General features: G+C 40.5%; 1 protein-coding gene across 2 annotated transcripts in view; it reads left to right on the forward strand.

Annotated features, from left to right (window-relative positions):
• Positions 1 to 7,711: 7,711 nt before the first annotated feature.
• SLC24A4 (solute carrier family 24 member 4) overlaps positions 7,712 to 23,579 on the forward strand; it is a 291,187-nt gene continuing 275,319 nt past the window's right edge. For both annotated transcript variants that reach the window (XM_056810456.1, XM_056810457.1), the window contains exons 1-2: positions 7,712 to 8,738; positions 11,029 to 11,139. In XM_056810456.1, coding sequence (XP_056666434.1) covers positions 8,582 to 8,738; positions 11,029 to 11,139 — 268 coding nt within the window. In that variant the 5' untranslated portion in view covers positions 7,712 to 8,581. The remainder of the gene's footprint in view (positions 8,739 to 11,028; positions 11,140 to 23,579) is intronic.

Below are 23,579 nucleotides of genomic sequence, written 5' to 3' on the forward strand. Positions count from 1 at the left end.
AGTGGAAGGCCAGTTTTTAGTTTGGTCAAACCTAGAAGTTTTTCATCAGAGGAAACTATGACCACAGTCTGGCTGGTAATCCAGGATGCCCAACTGGAAACTCAAGGGAGTTTTCTATGAAAACCAACTTCAGAATGTGATCCCTGGTATCATGCTTAAGGTCTCTGGCAAGCCATGGTAATTCATAAATCTTCACTGGCATCCAATAATGGGAAAAGGTGAGAACGGAAAATGAAAGACTTTTTTAAAAAATATTCTTTTCATTTCAGCTTTTATATGTACCAGAATAGAACAAATTCCCCTCAGATGATGTTATATTGGGTGACAATAGGCCTCGGATTGTTCATTATTGGGCATGTGATACTATATGTGATATATACAGTCTTCAAACTTTAGTGTTCAGAATGGAATGGAAAAAGACCTTTATTAAACATTCTGCTAGGTGCCAAGCATTGTGCTAAGGCCTGGGGACACAAACAGAAAAGCAAGACATGTGTGCTTTCAAGGAATTCATGTTCTGATTTGAGGAAGTTTCAGCTGCAGAGCAGATGGAAAGGCCCAGGGGTCCTTGGGATGCAATGGCAGGACAGATTTCCAAGCCCTGGAAGACTGTGATGGTGGGTCAGATGCAGTGTCCAGGGGTTCAAAGGGGATTTCATTAGGGAAGATGGTAAGATCCGGAAGTATACCATCTTACAGAAGGAATTACAACAAAGGATGTTTTACTCATTCAAGTGGTGTGGGCAGCATGCCACTGACTAACGATCATTAGAAAGTAGGTGGTAACCTAAAGGGAATGGAGTAGAACCTTGGACTATCTACAGGGAACAGAAGGCATGATTAGCATCTAGCCAGGAGTACCTTATGCTCTTTGAGCCTCAATTTCTTCACCCATAAAATGGGAGAGTTGGATCAGATGATCCCCTCTAGGTCTGAGTCTATGATCCTATGAAAGCAGCCAAAAGAGTTAGTATAAATTGGATAAGTTCAGTCAAAGGATATCCATGCTACATAGCAAGAAATTCTAAATCTAAAAAGATTTAATCAAATTCAGAACCCAAAATGAGCCTAATTTTCCATGTTTCCAGGTTTACTGGTTCAGAAAATGCTTTTGCATTCTTTGAACCTGAGAAGTATTTAAAGCCAAATTCTGTTCTGCTGCTCTGAGTCATTTAGGACTTCTGATGATCCTTAAACGAAACAAAATATACAGTTTCAAATAAATTGCTTTTTAAACTGTCAGATAACATGACTCCATTTGTGCATGTGAAGAGATTTAGAGGATTTTTACTATTAGCTGAAAGTAAGCAAAAAAAAAATTGCAAAGAATAGGAAAACACTCCTGAAAGGCATGTGAATAATAGTCACTTTCATTTCCATTATTTGTAGAAGATTTTGTTGCAGTACTTTCCTCCCAACCACCTCAATGATGGGGTGGGAAGAAATGATTTCTCCTCTTCATACAGCAGAGAAAACTGAGGATCAGAGAAGGAAGTGATTTGTTCAGGGTCACACAGTTAATAGTTGTTTGGGCCAGGGGTTAAGCCTGTGTCTAACTCTAGGTTCTACCAAAAGACTGGCTAAGGACAACATTTAAAGCAGGAAATTAATGAATCTTTCTAGAGATTTTTTGATAAGAAATATAGTCAATGGACTACAAAGAACTCTGAATTTCATGTTTATAAGGCTATAGGAATTCTCTCTTTCCCTCCCTTCCCAACTCTTCCTCTCCCTCCTTCCTTCCTTTCTTCTTCTTCCTCCCCCCCAAATGGAGATATTGGCCCATTTGACTACACACACATGCATGTAGTTAGGGGGCACAGTGGATAAAAAGCAGGGTTTGGAGTCAGAAAGTCTCATCTCCACGAGCATAGATTTGACTCAGGCTTAAAAAGCTGTGTGACTGTGGGCAAGTCAGTTAACTCTGTGTGTCTCAGCTTCCTCATCTATAAAATGAGCTGGAGTAGGAAATGACAAACCACTTCAGTATCTTTGCCAAGAAAACCCCAAATGGGATCATAAAGAGTTGGACATGACTGAAACACCTGAATAGCAACAACAAGACACACACAAACACATACATCTACACACAATTAGTGTATATCTATATATTATATATATTATATGTAAAATCTTTATATATTATATAATACTATATTAATATATATTATTCTTACTGTTTTGGGGGGTGGGTAGGTCCCCTTTATGCTTATCGAATTCTTATATGTATCAGAATAATATATAATAAGATAATATAAATATATATAATTATACATAATATATAGATATACACATATATGTATATTATATCTGGAGAAAGAGGGAGGGATGCAGGAAGGGAAGAGACAGAGGGACAATGAAAATATTCTTTCCTTACTCCCTCCTCCATACAATTTTTTATAGGCAAGGCCTGTTTTCCATTTTGTTTTGCTATCCCCAGCATCTAGCATTATGCCTTGTGCATAGTAACCACTTAATATTATTTGGTGTGTTGGATTGATTTGAATGGAGTACAGGAGATTCCCCAAGATGACTCCTTAGGCCTCTTCTAGCTCAGAAGTTCTTTTTAAAACATGGTGGTTATTTTCTTTTGGCCAAAATGTTGCTGCTAAGTTCTGTCTGCTAACCTTCCAGATGGCACTGTCTGTTGTCTCACGATTTTCTAGCTCCTGTTCTCTAAGGGCATTATTGTTAGTAGGCTGAAGTGAAAAGAAGTCTTGAAAAGGTGCAAGAAGGTGAAGGCCATTCATTTCTTTTCCATAAGAATTTATTTAATGCCTTTTATGTCTGAGACTTTACTTTGGGATTATGTGTTTAATATATGCACAGAGGCAGCTAAGAGGCACTGGGGATAGAGTGATGTACCTAAAGACAGAAAGATCTGACTTCAAATTCAGCCTCAGACACTTACTGGGCAAAATCTGCCTGCCTGCTATAAAATGGCAATACAAATATCATCTATCTCTGAGGGTTTTTGTGAGGATCAAATGAAATTTTTGCAAAGCATTGTACAAACTTTAACACTAGTTATAATAATAATTATCATATTCACATCATGTGTAAAAGCTATTTGTTCAAAGGGATACATTTTAGACCCAAGAAAGTGAGCTGATTATTTAGGGAGAATAATAGACCATCCCATTGCCAATGAACTTCCAAGTATTGCTGATGCTACCACAATATCTCTGGGTCCTAATCCCTCATTTACCACTCTGGTCAGGGCTCCCGTAGTTTTATCTAGGTCGTTGTAATAGTCTCATCATTGGCTCCTTGCTTCCAGGTTTTCCTCTTTCCAATCCATGCTCCACATAGTTGCCCAAATCATCTTTCTAAAGCATGTGTGTGATGACACTGTTCCCCAATTCAAGAAGTTTCAATGTCTTGAGGACTCAATGTCTCTAGAATTAAAATGTATGTAAAGTGGGGGATAGGATGGAGTCACTGAATTATTTTGATGAATTCTCCACTCAACCTAATGAGACTAAATAAAACTGCTCCCTAATCAACTCAATGAGACCTTATGGGGTACAGCAGTGGGCATGGCCACTGGTAGCTTGTAGATTCTGTTTCAGAAACATTAGTTGCCTACAAGATGATTGTTGGACTGACACTGGGGAGACAGACTCTCATAGCAGGAGCCACCCCCCAACTTGGCATAGGCAGTTTCTCTCTGTTTCTCTCTGTCTACTTCCGTTTTTCTCTTTGGGGGCCTAGGTACACTGTCTTCTCTCCTGGGAGGGAGCACCTACCATGACTTGTGGCTGAAACCCAGCCAGCAGTGCACCAGCTGAACAACTGGCACAGGAAGGGAGTTCCAGGAGTTATTGGGTGACTTCTGCCTTTCTGTTATTTTTGAGGTTATTATAGACCACAGACCTGAAAGTAGACTTTTCTAGCTCAAGATTTGGAAAACTGAGAGACTCTCTTTAAAAATAAATGGCAAAACATAGAGAGACACACTTTCTTGACCCTTTGATTGCTTGGCAATCTCCATGATGTGAGTACTTCTCCTCCCCATCAGTGTAGTTAGTATAGTAACCCATCTGAGTCTTGTCATTGTTTTTCTATGTTATCTTAGAGAATATCTAATGTGCCAGAAGCCTTCCTCTGGTTCTCTGAATATTTGTGGCTACCAGTATAACATTCAAATTACCCATTTGTTATCTTCAGCTTTCACTACATAAGGGCCCTAGGTCTCTTCTAGTCATATATATCCAGATGAGAAATTGGAATACATTCTCTCCAGATGCGGGGAGTTGAGGGTGTGCTTGTTAGGGGTAAATGGGGAAGATGAGCCAAGGAAGACTTCACAGAGGAAATGGTACCTGAACTGGTCATGCTTAGCCCATGGTGACAGATACCTGCAGAAGGTATCTAAAGAATGTGTCCATTCATAAAACAGAATGTGTCAGCTAAGTGGCACAGTGGATAGAGTGCCAGGCCTAAAGTCAGGAAAACTCATCTTTCTGAGTTCAAATCTGGCCTCAGACATTAGCTATGTGACCTTGGGCAAGTCACTTAGCCCTGTTTGCTTCAGTTTCCTTATCTGTAAAATGAGCTAGAGAAGGAAATGGTAAATCACTCCAGTGTCTTGGTCAAGAAAACATGTCCCAAATGGGGTCATGGAGAGTTGGACTGAATAACAAACATAAAAAAGAATACAGAAGCCCACAAGCACAAGGCCAGGTTTGGAAAGAAATCTACATGGGGCAGACCATTGCTTATGTTGGGATTACAGTCTGAATGGCAAGCTCTTAGGTACATTAATGAAGATGAAAGAATTGTAATTAAGTGTTTCTTTTTGGAATATTTTTAAAATGGGATACAAAACTATTTTAAATAATTTTAAGAGAAAGAAACAAATACATTTAGCATATTAATTGCTCTAGAATTATCTGTGGATGTTTAAACTTTCCGCAGCATTTGATTTGAAGAAGCGAACATTTAAAAAGTGAATTTGTCCAATTCATAGATTGCACTTTAACATAAATACATTCAGCTCTCTGAACTCATAGGCTTCGAATAGTGTGTGTTCGTTTCATGGTAGACTCTATTACTACACTCACTAATTTCTGTTTGATACAAAAGAAGCCAAGTGCAAGAGAAGTTTCTATTGGACATTGTATTATGCTGATGACAGGGACACTACTTTTTCTTTTATTTCCTATGAAGTTTTCAAATATAACCACTTCTTGTGTCAATAAATCCAGTGTTTTTATAGGTTATCGAAGCAATTCTGTGTTGTTACAAAAAAATATGGTCTCTGTCGTGTGTTTAAGGACCAGAGACTAATGAACCAGTGAAATTATCTCAAGGAGAAGGTGGGAAGTGGGTATATTACTGCAAATAATCCTCATGAAATAATGAAAAGAACACTAAAGATGAAGTCAGAGGCTTTGAGTTCGAGTCTACTTTCTACCACCTGAGAGTTCTGCAATCTTGGGCAAATCACCTGACTTGGTAGAGCCTGTTTCTTCCTCTGTAAAATGAGTTATAATATTTGCATGTTCTACCTCAAACAGTTGCTTTGGGAAAGCACTTTGCGAACCTTGGAGTAATATGGAAATATGAGTTATTTTTCTGACTTTAAAATGAGACAGTATGCATAAATCATGATCTAAATGAGTTATTATTGTTATTATGAAAATATGAATTTTTGACTACCTTACAATATATATAGGATCCTGGACCATTCCATTAACAAAGGGGAAAAGGACATAATTATGAAACCTCTTTGGCAGAAATTTTGCTCCATTATTTTTTACAATAATGCTACTAATTGAATGAAAGCAGGATCAGAGATGTTGCTTTGTAATTGTCTCCTCTTTCCCTTTCCCCTCATTTTTTTCTCTGTCATTTAAGATATAAAGGTCCAAGGTCTATCACTGAAAATACACAAGCTCATGAGCACACACATACAACCCTTGAGAAACAGAAAGACTCAGAAGCTTGGGAAATCTTCAAGCTTTCTCTCAGTGGAGTATGTAAAACTGAGTCCCAGGGACTTTTTAGCCAGATCCATGGTCTAGCTTCACTCAGCATCACCAACAGAATATTCCTTTGGGAGAATGCCTTAGGAGGCCAGTGCTAATGTTTTCTTGATGGAGTGCTGTTTGTTTGCATGGTTCATATAATTTATTTTCATTCTTTCCTCTTGCATTTCATTCTACTCATGCATTGTGGTGTAGTAGAAAAAAACCCCCACTGAATTTGAAGGCAAGAGACCTGGCCTCAGTTCTCTGCCCTGCTATTTGTTATCTGTGTGACCTTGGCAAGTCATTTACTCTTTCTAGTGCTTGATTTTTATCATTTCTAAAAACAAGGGGATTGGATTAGACAGGTCCCTTCCAAATCTTAACCTTAAAATCCTACATAAGAGGGTAGGAATAGAAAATGAATTTGGGAATATTAGACCCAAGAGTCAGCAAGTTTGGGTCTGAATCTAACTCTGCCTTTTGCTGTTGTTTTGTCCCTAGTTTACAAAGTCCCTTCAGCAGCCCTGTGAGGTAGAACATGCAAATATTATAACTTTGATTTTACCGAGGAAGAAGCAGATTCTACAGTTAGGTGACTCGCCCAAGAGCTCTCAGGTGGCAGGAGCCTCTGACTTCAGACTTAGTGTTCTTTTCATTATTTCACAAGTATTATCTGCAGTAATTTATCTACTTCCCACTTTTTTTTAAGTTTTGGAAAATTAAATTTAATTAATTAATTAAGATTATTTTTCCGTGGTGACAAGATTCATATTCTTTCTCTGCCCTCTCCCAACTCCTCTCGGGTACTTCCTCTGGGCTTTACATGAGTCATTGATCAAGACCTATTTCCATATTATTGATATTGGCACCAGGGTGATCCTTTAGAGTCTACATCCCCAATCATATTCAAAGCTGCACGGGACCGCACAGGTCCTCCCATCTATACTCGGCTTGTTTGACAGAGGAGGACAGTGGGCAGAGGAGAGATTTTCTCAAGGTCAAGCAGGTTTCAGTAGTAGACCTCGACATTGAACACGCCCCCTTCCGACTGTACACTCAGTGCTTCCCGCCCCCTCCCCCTCCCCAACATCTAAGGTAGCTCGCATGGTCAGTGGTATTTTCTTCACCAACTTTACTAGGGGCTACAAAATGGCTCAGCGAACAGAATTTGGATTTGAAAATTAAAGAGGATTTGGCTTTGGATCTCAACTCTACCTACACCAACTGAGACTAGCCACTCGTCCACTCAGTTTCCTTCTCTGTAAAATGAGGCTTCTGAAGTAGATAATTTCTAAGGCCATGACCCCCTGAGATAATCCACGATAAAGGGGTTTGCTCTATAACTTTAAAGATTATCGGGATAGAAACTAAATAGGTCCTGGGGGCGCCGCTGATGGTCAGAATGAACCCTGTGAGAGTTACTCTGTAGAAATCTCAAATTTGAGATCTACTTATGGTTAAAAAAAAAAAAAAGCCGCAGCAGGAGATGATTGCACAGAAACATTTCATTCCTTTACCAAGGGGCGGGGGGGGGGGGGGGGGGGAAATGGGAGGGAGATTATTTACATTGGTCACTAGCTAATCCGGGGGGAGGGGGGAGGGGGGAGGAGGCGGGGAAAAAGCATGAGGGAGAGAGCCCCGAGGGAGTACACACGTGTGTGTGTGTGTGTGTGTGTGTGTGTGTGTGTGTGTGTATGTGTGTATAGACACAGAGAGAGGGAGGGGAAGAAGAGGGAGGGAGGCGTTGAAACATCTCAGACGCAGGCGCGAGGAGTCTGGGAACCTTGTGAGAAAGTTACTGGGGGAGAACCGGGGTCTGAGGCAGGAGCTTGTCACCTCGGAAGAAAGCCTCCTGCGGGGAATCCGGGCAGGAATCCTGCACTGTATTGCAGACCCGGGTCGCGTTCGAGCCCCTCACCCCCAACCTCCCAGTTCCCCGAGCCATTTTGCCACCTGCGCTTTTGCACACCAGAGGAGAGAGCAGGAGGCAGCACAGGCAAGCGGGTGGCTAAACTTGGAAGGAGGATGCTGACCGCCAGAGGGGTGACTCCCGGGCGCTGAGCCTCGAGCACCTCTTAAGGCAGCCAGCCCAAAGACCCCTCCCTTCCTGGACCAGGCAGCTGGGGCTGTAAACTAGCTGCGATCGTGCCCTCCGGCTGAAGCCCGAGCTCCCCTGAGAAAGCCAGCGCGCTCCCCTCAGCAGCTCAGCAGCGGCAGCGCCCGAAGGGCCAGGCTAACAAGAGGAGGAAGGTCGGGTCAGGCGGGTAGCTGGGGGCGCTGAAGTGAACCCCAAGGGCTCTCTGGGGAGCCGCCACCGCTGCTGTTGCCGGCGGCAGCTCTATCTTTCCGTCCTGGAGCTATGGCTTGCGTAGGGTGCAGGGTGGCAGCTGGGCTCTGAGCGCTCTTCGCGCTCGCCTCTTCCCCTTTTGGACTCCACAACGGACTTCGTCTTTGGGCCATGAAGACCTTCGCGAGAGCTGCTCCCCTTTGAGACCTAGCTCTCGCTCTTCTTCCTTTCTCTCAATCCGCGTTTTGGCCTCAGGGTTTCCCTCCCCATCTCCGACTGCTCTCGGCCGAGTGTGCCCAGTGAAGGCGCTCGCTCCGGGATGGCGCCGCTGCCGCTGCCTCCTCCACGCCGGCTCCAGGGGCTCCTCCAATCCCGGAAAGTTCACAGGAGGCGAGAGATGCTGCTGCATCAAGTTGGTTTCATCTGCGGAGTCTTGTCCTTGGTGTGGTGTGCGACCAGTCTGCTCACCAGCCTCGGTAGGTGGAGGGAGTAGGAGAGTGGTTGGAGGTCGGTGTAGATGTGAGGGGGTGGTGCGAGGGAAGCGAAGTTCAAATCCCTGAAAGGGCATCTCCGAGGTCACGCCTTGCCTAGCCAAGGTACTCATCTACTTCTCCCCCGTGAATTTGTGAGCCGGGAATGTGCATAGGATTTAAGAAACCTGGACGGGCTTGATCTCCAATCTGGGAATTAGTTTTCGGTTTTTTTTTTGTCTTGAAGAAGGAGAAAACGGAGGCTAAGTTGAGGGACTTGCCTAAGGTCATACAGGTGGAACTAAGATTTTCTAATTATAAAGTCCCTTCTTCCTCTGTCACATGCTCTAGTTTGCATTGCTGAGTTTCCCCGACTCTTCATAAGCACCACCTCCCACCACTCCTACCACCATTTGATATTCTAGTGTCTGTATTTACTGTGAAAGGCACACCTAAAACCCTGACCTTCTCTGGCTTCCCGCAGACGTGTCCTGGTGGTAGTGATCCAAGGGTACTATCCAGGGGGGGAGAATTTTCTGTAGGGAAAAGGCAAGGCGAAGGCTTCGAGTCGGTGGATTTGTTCCCCAATCCCCTTTCCTCTTTGATGTTGGCTCCACCTGATAGAGAGAACCAGAGAGGTACCCAGGGCTATCTTCCCCACTTAAAGTGCATGCTCAAAGGGAGAAAGTGTCTTGGAAATTGTCCTATTTAATTCTAAAGCTTGGTCATCAATTTGGGGTTGGAGGTGTGGAGAAGGGAAAAAAGAAAGCAGGCCCTTAAGGGCAAGGAGGAGTGTATGGATAATGAGGCCATTAACAGAATTCACGAAGAATTTCTTAGTCCCTGAACTCAATGCCGGACCTTTTTGCCTCTATTGTTCTATGTCCAAGAAAGGCAGAGTGATATGATCATTGCCAAGAAATCAGTTAGTCAGCCAGCACTTATTAAGTACCAACTATGTGCCAGACACTGAAAAGCTCTGGAGAAACAAGTCCGGTCTGATTTTCAGAGAAGGTAAGTAATAGGAATTTTAAGACAATTGGGGAGAAGGTGAAATAAGTGGCACACACACTAAGCTGTTATGGCTGGATTTTATTTTAAACTACCTATACTAGACAATTTGAGGACACGGTAAAAAACGGTTCTTTTAACTGTGGACAAAAAATATTATTTGTAGGTCTTCAACTGGAGTAGTTAGTTGAGTGCTTTGATAATTGATGCTTTGCAGTGGGTTGCATAGAATGCCTTTTCTATCTAGTTATAGACCAGAAATAATAAAACAGTGAAGAGCCTTTAGATGAGAATATTTATTTCATGTCCTTACTTCTAACTGTTAAGAGTATTGAATTGAAGATGCTTAGAACTGAAAGGGAGCTTAGAGATTATTTATTCCATCTACTCATTTTACAGATGAGAAAATTGAGACCCAGAGAGAAGAAATTACTTACCCAGGGTCACACATAGTTAGCTAAGGGCAAAGCCAAGACAAAATCCAGGTTTCCTGATACTTGGTCTAATGCTTTAAACTACCAAGAGAGAAAAGGTGGGCCATTTTATTCTAAACAGAGAATAATGTACAAAATGGTCATTTAAAAATAGATTAGGAGTAACTCTCAAAATGTTTAAGAACATTTATATAATCATTGGCCTATGTAATCGACTACTTATGATATAAATCAAGGACATTGAGCATATTCTAAATGTATTCATTAAAAGAATTACTGCATACAGACTGAAAGAAAACTATCATATTCATAAGAGAAAAGAAGAGTAAAATATCTGGACTTAAGACTTGTGTGTGCCATTTTACTAGTTCTGTGATTTGTGGCAGCTCAAAACTATCACAGTTCTGAACCTCACTTTCTTCTCTTTTAATTTGGGAATGATCATCTTGGAGCTACCTAACCATCTCCAGAGGGATGATGGGAAAAAAGAACTTTGTAAACTGTAAAGCATCATAGAAATGTGAGTTATTCTACAGATGGGATTCTAGATGACCAAAATTTGTGATTCTAGGGGTAGCAGAGTGGCACAGCGATTAGTGCTGGGCCTAGAGTTAGGAAGAACTAAGTTCATAACCATTCTCAGACAATTTTTAGCTGTGTAAACCTGGGCAAGTCATATAACCTATTTGCCCCAGTTTCCTCATCTTTAAAAGAAGGATTATAAGAGCACCAGGGTTATTATGAGGATACAATTAAATAATAATTGTTATGTGCTTAACACAGTGCCTGGCTCATAGTGTTACATAAATGTTAACTATTATTATTGATATTAATATAATTTTCAAATATAGGACATGAAACAGCTTCCAAAGGCAAACATCAATTACCTGAAGTATGGAGGAACAGAAGACTGATGGCATCAGTGAATGGGACTCAGCCAGCCAAGAATTGCACCGATCCGGGTAAGAACCAAAAGTCAACCCCAAGATATTTAGTCCCTTGGAAATTAATTTATATGATATGGTTATAGTGAACAACCACAACTTTGGGTTGTGCAAAAGGTTTTTTTTAAAGGAGTAAAATGGTCCTTTTTTGGAAAGAATGTAGAAGGAATATAATTCCATGTGCTTCTAAGCAATTCAAATGCTTTCTTTATTCAGCAAAAAAAATTCAGCACAAAAAATTATATTTATTTTCACAATACTTTTACAGATTGTTTTCTCCATCCCCTTGGATAACTCTGTGTCTCTATGTGTATGGTTTTGTCTTTTGTTCGGCCTATCCCTATGCCCTTCTCTCCAGGGGCATCTGAGCAGACAGTATTCATTTCAGAAGCTAAACTGTTCCCTTCTCTTCTCATTGCCTCTGTGAATATGTATGAGCCTAATGCCTGGAATGAACTCTATCTTTCTCAATTGCAATTCTTTTTCTTCAAGGTATGGTTCAGATGCTAAATCTTCCGTAAAGTCTTCTTAACACTCCTTGGCATGCAATTCCCTCACCCTGCATCCCCTCCTAGTTGAGAGAGAGAGAGAGAGAGAGAGAGAGAGAGAGAGAGAGAGAGAGAGAGAGAGAGAGAGAGAGAGGAGAGGGAGAGAGAGAGAGAGAGAGAGAGAGAGAGAGAGAGAGAGAGAGAGAGAGAGAGAGAGAGGGAGAGGGAGAGAGAGAGGGAGGGAGAGAGAGAGAGGAGGGAGAGAGAGGGAGGGAGAGAGAGAGAGAGAGAGGGAGAGAGAGGGGGGAGAGAGAGAGAGAGAGAGAGAGAGAGAGAGAGAGAGAGAGAGAGAGAGAGAGAGAGAGAGAGAGAGAGAGAGAGAGGAGGAGGAGGAGGATTTAGAACTGGAAAGATTTTGTTGTCTAATGCCTTCATTTTTAAAAAGGAGGAATCCTGAGAAGGGAAACAATTTACCCAGTCACAAAGATGAATTTGAGCCCTGACACCATGACTTTATTCTATTTTTTACAAATATAAAATACAAGTTTATTGAATTACATTTTAAAAACTCTTTTGCACTTCTGGTCACAAGGCAAATATCAAGTTATCTACTGATTTCGTTGTCATTAAAGAATAGAGAAACCTTGGGGGAGGTGGACCATGTTTTCTTACATAGTTTTCATCTGGGACTAAGCCTGGCACCATGACTTTAAATCCAGTGGATTTTTTCCCCCACCATCCTGAGATATCTCTAATTCTCTCTTCAATTTCCAGGGAACTTTGACCCTTTCCTTTGTCTTGATTATGTTTTAAGCTGCATGATGCAGTAGAAATATTGTCAAATTTGGATTCATAAGAACCTGGTTCAATTACCAGCTCTATTACTGTGTCACTTTCAGTAGGTCACTTAACCTATTTAGGCCACAGTAAGGGGTGGGAGGCTTAGACTAGATGGCCCTAAGTAGTTCCCTTCTAACTCTAAATCTAGGATCCTTTGTTTTGGGGTTTATTTTTTTTACTCCTGTTTGTGTCATCCTTATTTGTATATATACATATTTACATATTTTTCCCTAGTAGTATGGAAAGGACTGTTTCATTATTGAGATTATCTCATTATTCTCTGGCATGTAGTACTGGGAAGATGCTTAATAAGTATTTGTTGAATGCCAGGTCAAAGTAGCCCACTATCCTTTATTTTATTTTATTTTATTTTATTTTTTTTTTTATTTTTCCAGCTTTGAGGGGTGGTTTTTAAAAAATTTTTATTTGGTCATTTCCAAACATTATTCATTGGAAACAAAGACCATTTTCTTTTCTTCCCTCCCCTCCCTCCCACCACCTCTCCCATAGCCCACGTGCAATTCTACTGGGTATCACATGTGTTCTTGATTCAAACCCATTTCTATGTTGTTGGTATTTGCCTTTATTTTATTTTTTTAAAAATCATCACCTTCTGTTTTAGAGTATTGTATATTAGTCCCAAAGCAAAAGAGTGGTAAGGGATAGAACATTAGGGTTAAGTGACTTGCCCAGGGTCACACAGCTAGGAAGTATCAGACACCAGATTTAAACCCAGGACCTCTTCTGAGATGGCTCTCTACTGAGCCATCTAATTGCCCTCCCCACCCCCCAGCATTCTTTATAAAGGACTGAATGCTTTTGGTTGGATAGTTTGTCTCTTAAACACTTTAATTAGTACGTAATTAAACTTAAAATTTCTTCTCTTTACCTCAAGCTGTTGGACTGGTTCCATATTAAGGTGGTGGCTGGTTATTTTAAAAATTAACAATAGTACAAATACATATAATGCTTTTTGGTTTATAGAGTACTTTGTTAAATAGAGATAACATCAGAGAATCAAGAAAACAATAGAAACAATAGTGATCATCAGCAGGTGTTGGATTTGGCATCAGGAAGTCCTGGGTTTGAATACTATCTCCAAGGCTGTCTGACAGGTCATTTATAACTCTGAAACTCAATTTCTTTCTTTTTTAATTTTATTTTTACTTCAAATTTTATTTATTTTATTTTATTTATTAATAAAATTTATTTATTAGTTTTATTTTATTTTATTGTTACTATCAATTCTAAGAAAGAAGGGTGGCAAGGATTAGGCAGTTGAGGTTAAGTGACTTGCCCAGAGTCATAAATCTAGGAAATGTCTGAGACCATATATGAACCCAGGTCTTTCAGACTCCAGATCTGGTGCCTCTCAACTCTACTACCTAGCTACTCCTTAAAGCTCAATTTCTTATCTTTAAAATTGGGCGAATGATACTTGCATTATCTTTCTGATAGAGGGTTATTGTGAGGCTCAAATGAGATAACACATGTAAAATTCTTTGTAAAATTTATAGTGCTATGTGAATGTCCATTATTATTATTGTCTCTGCTATTATTTATCACATTTTTTTCTGAGTCAGCCCTTACCTAAGTCACCTCCAGACATGAAAGAGTCCTAGTTTTCCACGTAAAAGAAAGAGTCCACAAGGAGATAATGTGGTATAAGTTAAAAGATAATCAGAATAGGAAAGGTTGACAATCACAATGATGTCATATCAAGATAGACTAGGTACCTGGTGGCCCTCATGATGGGGCTGGAAGATTTCATTTAAAATTCTGCCTTAAATGCTGATTATGTGCCATCCTGGGCAAGTCACTTTAAGTTCTGTTTGCCTAAGTTTTCTCAACTTGACAATGGGGATAATAACAGCATCTACACTTCAAAGTTATTATGAGGATCAGATAAGATAACATGTATAAAGTGCTGATGAGTACAGTGCTGGATAAATATTTAGGGGCACTTAAGTGGGGATAGAGTGCCAGGCCTAGAGTGAGGAAGACTCATTTTTCTGAATTCAAACCTGGCCTCAGACACTTACTAGCTATATGACCCTGGGCAAGTCACTTACCTCTGTTTACTACTTCAGTTTCCTCACCTTTAAAATGAGCTAGAGAAGGAAATGGACAAACCACTCCATTATCTTTGTCAAGAAAACCCCAAATGGGGTCACGAAGAGTTGAACACAATTGAAAAAATGACTGGACAACAAAAACAAAATATAAATGCTTATCCGTCCTTTTTCACTTTTTTGGATCTTGGTTTCCTTGTCTGTAGAATCAGGGATGGAGAATAAGGGTCAAAGAAGAGAACACGTGGAGAAGTACCCAGGGAAACCTTTAAACTGCCACAAAAATATCCATTGGGTGGGTCATTCTACAACGTCTCATTAGCCTGTCCCAGATGGTGGCGCTTCGATTGGTGGTCCAGGAGGATGACTGCCTTTGCCCCCTCGCCAACTCCTGTGGGTGAGGAAGGAGGGAGAGATGTGTGGGAGAGGACTGTCCTGCCTGCTCAGGGCGCTCTCTTTCCCCCTTTGCCTTCGTTGGCTGCAGCTCTGCTTTTGTCACCTGCTTTTCCCAGCCACGAGGGGTGGGTGTATGTGCAGAAGGGAGATGCATGCTGCCGAGGGCGCTGTGAGAGCCCCAGCTTGGAAATCGGGGGACGTGGGAGGGCTGGAGTCTTGGTGAATCACAAGCCCCCTTTCCTGGTACCAGTGCACAAGGCCAGGAGCATTAGATCTCTCTTCCTTTTGCATCTAGCTGGGGAAATGGACTCCAGACTCAGTGAGACAGGATGTGAGCGAGGCATTGCTCTTGAGCATTTAGAGGGGGTGGGTAGGGTTGGCAAAGTGGCCTGTGAACCATTCTGCCTTATGGATGATGCTCCAAGATGGGCAAGGTATTTTCACTAACCTGACCTTGTATCCCTTGATTTTCCCCCAAGCCCCGTGAGGTAGGTAGATCATAGATGTTATTATTGTTTTCATTTTACAGAAGGGAAAACTGAGGTTCTGATATGCCGAGGGGCTTGTGCAGAGCGTTACAAGGTGGGCAAGAGGCAGGTGGGGGGCTTCCTCCCTGCTCCTCTCTTGTTCATTTTAGCATTCTTTCTGCTCTCTCATCCATCCTTCCTTTGGCCTCCATCGGGTCTTGAATGTGGAAGGGAGAGGGTATGGGAAAAAAAGTAATCTGATTCTGTGCCTCTTCGCTCTCTTCCTCCTGGCTTATTGTTACCTCCTGGGCTGGGCAAAATGTGCTTTTCCAATGTGATCATTATAGTATAGCTTGGGTGGGTGCATTCATATAGAGCATCTCTATAAAGCTATAAAGCATCCTTCTCCCAAGCCCCCGTCCTTCTGCCCATCGTGCTCAAGTACAGTTTTATTTCTTTCTTTAAAAAAAACACAACCCAAATCCTTATTTTCAATCTTAGTAATAACTCTAGGCAAATGGGGTTAAGTGTCTTGCCCAGGATCACCCAGCTTAGAAGTGTCTGAGGCCAGATTTGAACCCTGGTCTCCTGATTCTAGCTCTGTCTCTCTTTCCACCGTGGCACCTAGCTGCCTCTCAGTGCAATGCACAATCGGGTGTCACTAGCTCTTACAACACTGATACGAGGCAGATACTAGGTGTTAATTCTTTCCTTTTTACAAGTGGGGAAACCAAGGTCCAAGGGTGAGTGAGCCACAGTAGGACCCAACCACAATCTCCTGTCCAGGCTCCCATTCTTTGTATCAGGGCCATGAGAGGCAGCACAGGCTAGTGGAATGAATTTGGTTCTGAGTCAGAAGATTTAGGTGCAGGTAGCATCCCTACTAGTTGTGTGACCTTGGCCAAGTCATTCTGCTTTTGAATTTCTTCTTCTATATGGTAACAATAATGGTGCAATTATTAACTAACTCAGAGGGTAGCTAATCTAGTTACAAATCTAGTCTTTTAGAAACATGATTGATTATTATTAAATGATGTCTGTTAGTTAAATTGATCTAATAGCTATTGGGTGCTTATTGTGGATCTGACCTGCAAGAAGTATGGCACCGACCCTTGCCCTGCAGATGTTTAGAAGCTACTCTATTGATCTGAATAAAGAGTGTCCTTTTCTCCCCAAATCTGACTTGATAAAGTTAGAATGCAGCTTATCATTGATTTTTTTCCTGTGCATACTCACATTATTTCCATTTCAAATAGATCTCATTTTAGAAGAGAGCAAAAGGGGTAGAAGAATTGAGAGGAGTATAGAGAGGCAGCTGGGGGCTCAGGGTTGGGAGTTCAAATCTTGTCTCAGGCACTTTATTAAGTTGTGTTGGGATCCTGGGCAAGTCATTAACCTAAGTTGGGCCTTCATCCACTCAAGAAGGAGTTGGTCAAATCTGGCCTCAGACACTTCCCAGCTGTGTGACCCTGGGCAAGTCACTTGACCCCCATTGCCTAGCCCTTACCACTCTTCTGCCTTGGAGCCAATACACAGTATTGACTCCAAGATGGAAGGTAAGGGTTTAAAAAAAAAAAGAAGGAGGTGGAAAACCACTCCAGTATCTTTGCCAAAAAAAACCCACAAACAATATTTGGTCCACAGTGGGACACACAGGAAAGACTGAATAACAACAACGGTAGGATTTAAATTAATAGCCAACATTTCAAGAATTATATTTTAGAGAGTTTGTTAATAATCACTTGAAGTAGAAGGAGTAAAATGGAAATAGAAGTAAAAAAAACCCTAATTATCTAACAAAATTAAGACCACGTGAGCAACAATCTCCTGGCTTTCACCTCTCCCCACCTCCACCACACCCAATCAGATTAAGAGCGAGAGAGGCGGGGCTACACAGAATTCATAACCTCCCTATGGCAGCACATTTGTGAGAAGGAGAGTGGGCTGCTGGGAATTGTAGTTCTGGGGCTCAGATTCAAATCACACACAACAAAGGCAGCGCGTTTGAAATGCCAATCAGTATTGCCTATATTTGAATTAGCACTGAAGTTAGGAAGATGAGTAATGAGTCAAATAAACAAGAAATCAGTGATTTATTGGAGCAGATAATACATGCTGTAGGAGTTCAAAAAGGGGAGAACTCCGTGGGGCAGTCCTTGATACCCCTTCCTAGGAGACTTTAGATGCGAGTCATTTATAAAGATGAAGGGAGAAGATCAGAGATAGCCAGTGAGTATACTAAGGGATTTTAGGCCATCTAGTCCAATCTCCTAATTTTACAGATGAGGAAACTGAGGCCCAGGATGGTTAAATGATTTTGCCAAGGCCAGAGAGATATTATTTTCACATAAACCCTTACCTTCCATCTTAGAATCAATACTGTGTGCTTTTTCCAAGGCAAAAGAATGGTGAGGGCTAGGCAATGGGGTTTAAGAGACTACCCAGGGTAAATCCTACTTTGACACCTAGGAAGTGTCTAAAGTCACATTTGAACCCAGGACCCCCCATCTCTGGGCCTAGCTGTCAAACCACTAAACCAAGAGGTAATATTATTTATTGATGCTATTAGAACTTCGATGCTTTTGACTTCAGAACCAGTGTTGGTTCCATCATACTACTTTAATGAAACCACTTAAATTAGCACCAAGCTACAGAGGGGTACCCAGGGTTGTGATGGTGTAGTGAATAAAGTATTAGGCCTAGAATCAGGAAAATGAGTTCAAATTCAGCCTCAGACATTAGCTCTTTGACCCTAGATAAGTTATTTAATCTTGTTTGCCTCAGTTTTCTCATCTGTCAGATGAGCTGGAGAAGGAAATGGCAAACCACTCTTTGGCAAGACAACCTCATGAAGAGTCAGACATGACTGAAACAATTGAATAACAGAAACTCAGGGTTGTACAACACAATTTTATTTTATTTTATTTTTCCCTTTTTTATTTAGAATATTTTTTCATGGTTACATGATTCATGATTCCCCACCCCCAGTCTTTCCTCCCCCCTCCCGAAGCCGACAAGCAGTTCTTCTGGGTTATACATGTATCGTTGTACAACATAGTTTTGCCAGCTTTTTATATCATTTGAATTCCAATCATCCAGTTTTGTGTTGGAGCCAGCTTACATTATAAGCTCATTAGAGCCAATTGTTAAAATTTTAGAATGAATATTTACATTGTGAAAATACTACAATTCAGGTCTTGATAAATTGCCTTGTTGACTGTCTAGGCCTTAGAAAGTGATGGAGTTAAGATAAGTTAGAAGCCTTCCCTATAGATCAGGAATAAAACAAGGATGCCCATTATCACCAATATTATTTAATATTGTATTAGAAATGCTAACTATAGCAATAAGAGAAGAAAAAGAATTTGAAAGTATCTGAATGGGCAAAGGAGATAATAAAACTATCTCTTTTCACAGATGATATAAAAAGATATATAGAAAATAATAAAGATTCAACTGAAATTTAATTGAAGCAATCAATAATTTAGCAAAGTAGGATATAAAATAAACCCACATAAATCATCAGCATTTGTATATATCATTAACAATGCCCTGCAAGAAGAGATAGTGAGAGACAACCCATTTAAATTAACCATAGGTAGAATAAAATAATTAGGAATATATCTGCCAAAAACAAACCTAGAAACTTAATAATTATAAAACACTTATACGAATGAAGTAAGATCTAAATAACTAAAGAAATATTAGTTGTTCTTGAGTGGAAAAATCAGTGTAATTAAAATGATAATTCTACCTAATCTACTTATTCAATGCTATACCAAATTACCAAAACATTTTTATTGAACTAGAAAAAATAATAATTAATTTGGAAAAACAAAAGATCAACAACATGAAAGGAAATAATGAAAAACTGTTAATGAAGGCCATCTAGCAGTACTAGATCTCAAACTATATTATACAGGAGTAATTATCAAAACTTCCTGGTATTGGCTAAGAAATAGATTAGTATATCAGTAGAACAGAATAGATATACAACAAAGTCATAAAGGATCATTATAATTTATGTTTGACAAAAGGTAAAAGTTCCAAGTTTTTGGAATAAGAATTCACTATTTGATCAAAGAAAATTCTTGAGGAAACTGGAAAACAGTTTGATAGAAACTAGATGTAGAACAATATCTTATCCCATTTACCAACGCAAGATCAAAATGGATACCTGATGTAGGTATAAAGGGAGATACTATAAGCAGATTACAAGAACAGGAAACATTTCACATATCACTTTTGTGGATAGGAGAAGAATTTATGAACAAACAATAGACAGAAGGCATTGTGAAATGTAAAATGGATAATTTCAAATACACTAATTTGAAAAGGTTTTGTACAAATAAAACAAACATAGGCAAGATTATAAGGAAAGCAGTAAGTTGGGAAAAATTTTATAATTTCTGAGATAAAGGTCTCATACCTAAAATATATAGAAAACTTTGTCAAATATATAAGAATATGATCCATTCCACACTGGATAAATGGTCAAAAGATATGAACAGACAGTTTTTTAGATGAAGACATCAAAGCTATATATAACTATATGAAAAGATGCTCTAATTTATTATTGATTAGAGAAATGCAAATCCAAACAACTGAGATAGTATCTCATATCCATCAGATTGACTAAATGAGGGCAAAATGACAAATGTTGGAGGAGATATGGGGAAAAAAAAGCAACACTGATACATTATTGGTGAAAACTGATCCAACTATTTTGGAGAGCAACCTGGAATTATACTCAAAAAATTGTAAAAATGGATATTCATTTTGATCTAGTAATACAATTATTAGATTTATTTCCTAAGGCAGTTAAGGAAAAAGGAAAAGAAACTGTGTTCTAAAATATTTAAAGCGGCTCTTTTGGTGGTGGCAAAGAACTGGAAACTGAAAGAATGTTCATCAATTGAGGGGTAGCTGAACAAGTTGTGGTATCTGCTTGTAACAGAATACTCTTGGGCCATAAGAGATGATAAACAAAATGATTGCAAAGAAAGACTTATAGGAAGTGATGTAAAGTGAAGTGAACAGAACCAGGAGAATGTTGTACACAGTAATAAAAATAATGTATGACCATCAGCTGTGAATGACTTAACTATTATCAACAAGGCAAGGATCCAGGACAACTCCAAAAGACTCAAGACAAAAAAATATATATATCCACCATCATAGAAGCAATCAAATCTGAAGGCAGATTGAAACATACCATCTTTCACTTTATTTCCTTCATGAATTTTTCTCAAGTGTAAGAGATATGTTTCTTGTTTCACAACATGACAGAGAAATATTTATTATATGATAATATATATACATATATAATCTATTTCATATTATCTGACTTCTTGGGGAGAAGGTAGGGGTGGGAAGGAAGAGTAAAAAGAATGAAACAGATTTTAGACATAACTAATGTGAGAATTTGTTTCTCTTGGATAAGCATATTTGTTATAATTAATTAATATTTATAAAAAGTTATATTATTGAGTTAAACATTATGTTATATATAAAATAAAATGTTATTTCGCAAAATAAAAAGAAAGTGATAGAGAAAATCTTTATAATGTAAATTAAACTTAAAAGTGTGTCATGGGAACAATTTTTTTGAGAGCTTTTAAACATTTACCAGCACCTCCTTGCAACTGTCCTTCCATGTAGCCTGCTTTGAATGCCCCTACCCAAAATTATTCTTTCTACTTTAATTATGATTTTTTTTTGCATACGTCAACTTCAAATTATACTGTTCACTTTTTGAGACCAGAGACTGTACTATCACTCTGAATCCCTCCTCAGGGCCTAGTACAGTGCCGTGGCCGTTGGAGGAGAGGGAGTAGGAAGACTCCTTTCAGGTCCTCCGCAGCTCTTACTGCCTCCATCTCTCCCATCTTCCCATTCCTAAAGTATCTTCTAACAGAGCAAGAATAGTGGATAGAAGGCTATTCTGAGTTCAAATCCAGCCTCAAAGACTTAAAGCTATGAGCTGTGAACAATTCTTTTAACTTGTTTTGCCCTAATTTCATCATCTGTAAAAATGGAGTAATAGTATCCTACCTACCATTCCAGTAGGGCACTTAGCGCAGTGCCTAGCACTTTTTAAGCACAATATAAATGTTAGCTATTATTATTTTTTCAGTGCTTGACAGCCTCTTTATCAGGATGTTCCTGCCAGTCCTTTCAATTCACGTCTCCATTGGAATTTAGATTTAGAGCTAGAGAGGATTTTAGAGATCATCTAGTCCGGCCCTCTGACTTTGAACAGATGAAGAAAACTGAGTTTCAGAGAATCTGAGTCATATGCCCAAGGGTCCACAGAGAACAAATCAGAGCAGGATTTTCATGTCTTTCAATTCTATTCAACCACACAAGTGGTTCAACACTGAAGTCATAGCCTTCTCCTCCTAAATGCAGCTTTCCTCGCATTTTCCCTATTTCTGTATAGGGGAAACCATCCTCCTCCTGCCAGTTTCCCAGGCTCAAAATCCCAGAGTCCTTTTTAGCCTTGCCTCTCCCCCAGTCAATATCTGATGGATTCGTCCTGTCATTTTTGACTTTTAAAGTTTTCAAGAGAAGCAACCCATGTGGAGACAGGGGCTGCCACCCTGAACCCCAGCACCAACCACAGGCACCTCCCTGCAACTGCCCTTTGAGGATGAGGCCACTTCTATGTAGCCTGCTTTGAATTGTCACTGATCAGTATTTAGTATACACTGGGATACCTACATATACACCCGGTAATCTCAGGAACCCCCAAAACAGCAGCCCCACCTAGACCATCAGCTATACCAGCCATGGACCAGAGCAGCAGTCCTCACGGAGAGATGACCTGCTGCAGTCATTGTCTTCTCAGCCACCATAGCTACGCATGACTAGGAAAAGAAGATTCTCCCCACCACGTGCATTCTTACCTGCCTAATTTAACCTAGTTTAAGCTCCAAATCACCTCTCGGATTGAATATTGCAATAGATAGCCATCGGAATGTATCTTCTTGCCCCAAATCTCTCCCCTCTGCAATACATCCTTCAAACATTTGTCAAAATAACCTTCCTAATGGAGGAAGAATAATATTTGCTTAGTGGATATGGGAATACTGTCACTACCTATTTCTCTTTCCAGCTCCCCTGTTCTCCTATAGAGTTGTTATGGGGAAAGCACTCTGCTGGTTCTTAATCACTTTGTAAACCTGAAGGGCAGCTAGGAAGTCCAGTGGATCGTGTGTTGAAGCCTAGAGTCAGGATGATTCATCTTGGGGAGTTCAAAAACCTGGCCTCAGACACTTACTCGCGGTGTGACCCTGGGCTAGTCACTTAAGTCTGTTTGCCTCGCTTTCCTCATCTGGAAAATGAGCCGGAGAGGGAAATGGCAAACCATTCCACCATCTTTGCCAAGAAAATGTAGGGTTAGACACAACTCATCACCGAACCCAAGTGGGGTCAGAAAGAGTCAGACAAGACTGAACAACAACAAAAACAACATTGTAAAGTTGAGGAGTTGGCTATTGGTCACTCTCAGATATTCTCAGAAAGTCTTCGTGCATTTATTAAGCATTTACTGTGTGCCTAGCTCAGTGCTAATGGCTGGGGGTACAAATAGAAAAGCAAGACAGTCCCTACTCACAGGGAGCTCATGTGGACTGTGGGAAATAGAGAAGAGACACACAAAGGAGATTTCAATAGCAAGTCAGATGGAAAGGCCCCAGGGTTGTGAGGGTCCAGCGACAAAGCAGATGCTAATGTCTCCTCTTTAATGTCACTTCCATAGTTAAAACCATATCTATTTCTGAAGTCGATTCCCTTGACGGTGCCCTTTGCAGGGTGAGAATTATCTTCAGTTGTGGTGGCTGGTGAGGGGGCAGGGGCTGTACCCCTGTAGAAGCAGTTGATAGGGCAAATCTCCACAAGGATTATCCCCCTGGATCATGGCTGGGGGAAATTGGGGTAAGGGCAGAGTTGATGATCTGGGTAAGGGCTGCCGAGTTTCTTGGATTTACCTGCCTGTTCATGACAGTTGGCCAAGAGTTGGTGTTGATGGAGGTAAGGATAGCAGACCCCTTCTCCAGGGATGGACTCCCTTGATAATAGCTGTAGGGTCCACACGCAAGAAGTGTGGCACATACTCAAGGGATTAGAAGTGGGACTACAGTTTTGGGAGCTGTGGGTCCTGGCATTTAAGAGTCTTGTTCTTGTCTTATTTC

Source organism: Monodelphis domestica, chromosome 1, assembly GCF_027887165.1.
Source record: "Monodelphis domestica isolate mMonDom1 chromosome 1, mMonDom1.pri, whole genome shotgun sequence".
Classification (NCBI taxonomy): domain Eukaryota; kingdom Metazoa; phylum Chordata; class Mammalia; order Didelphimorphia; family Didelphidae; genus Monodelphis; species Monodelphis domestica.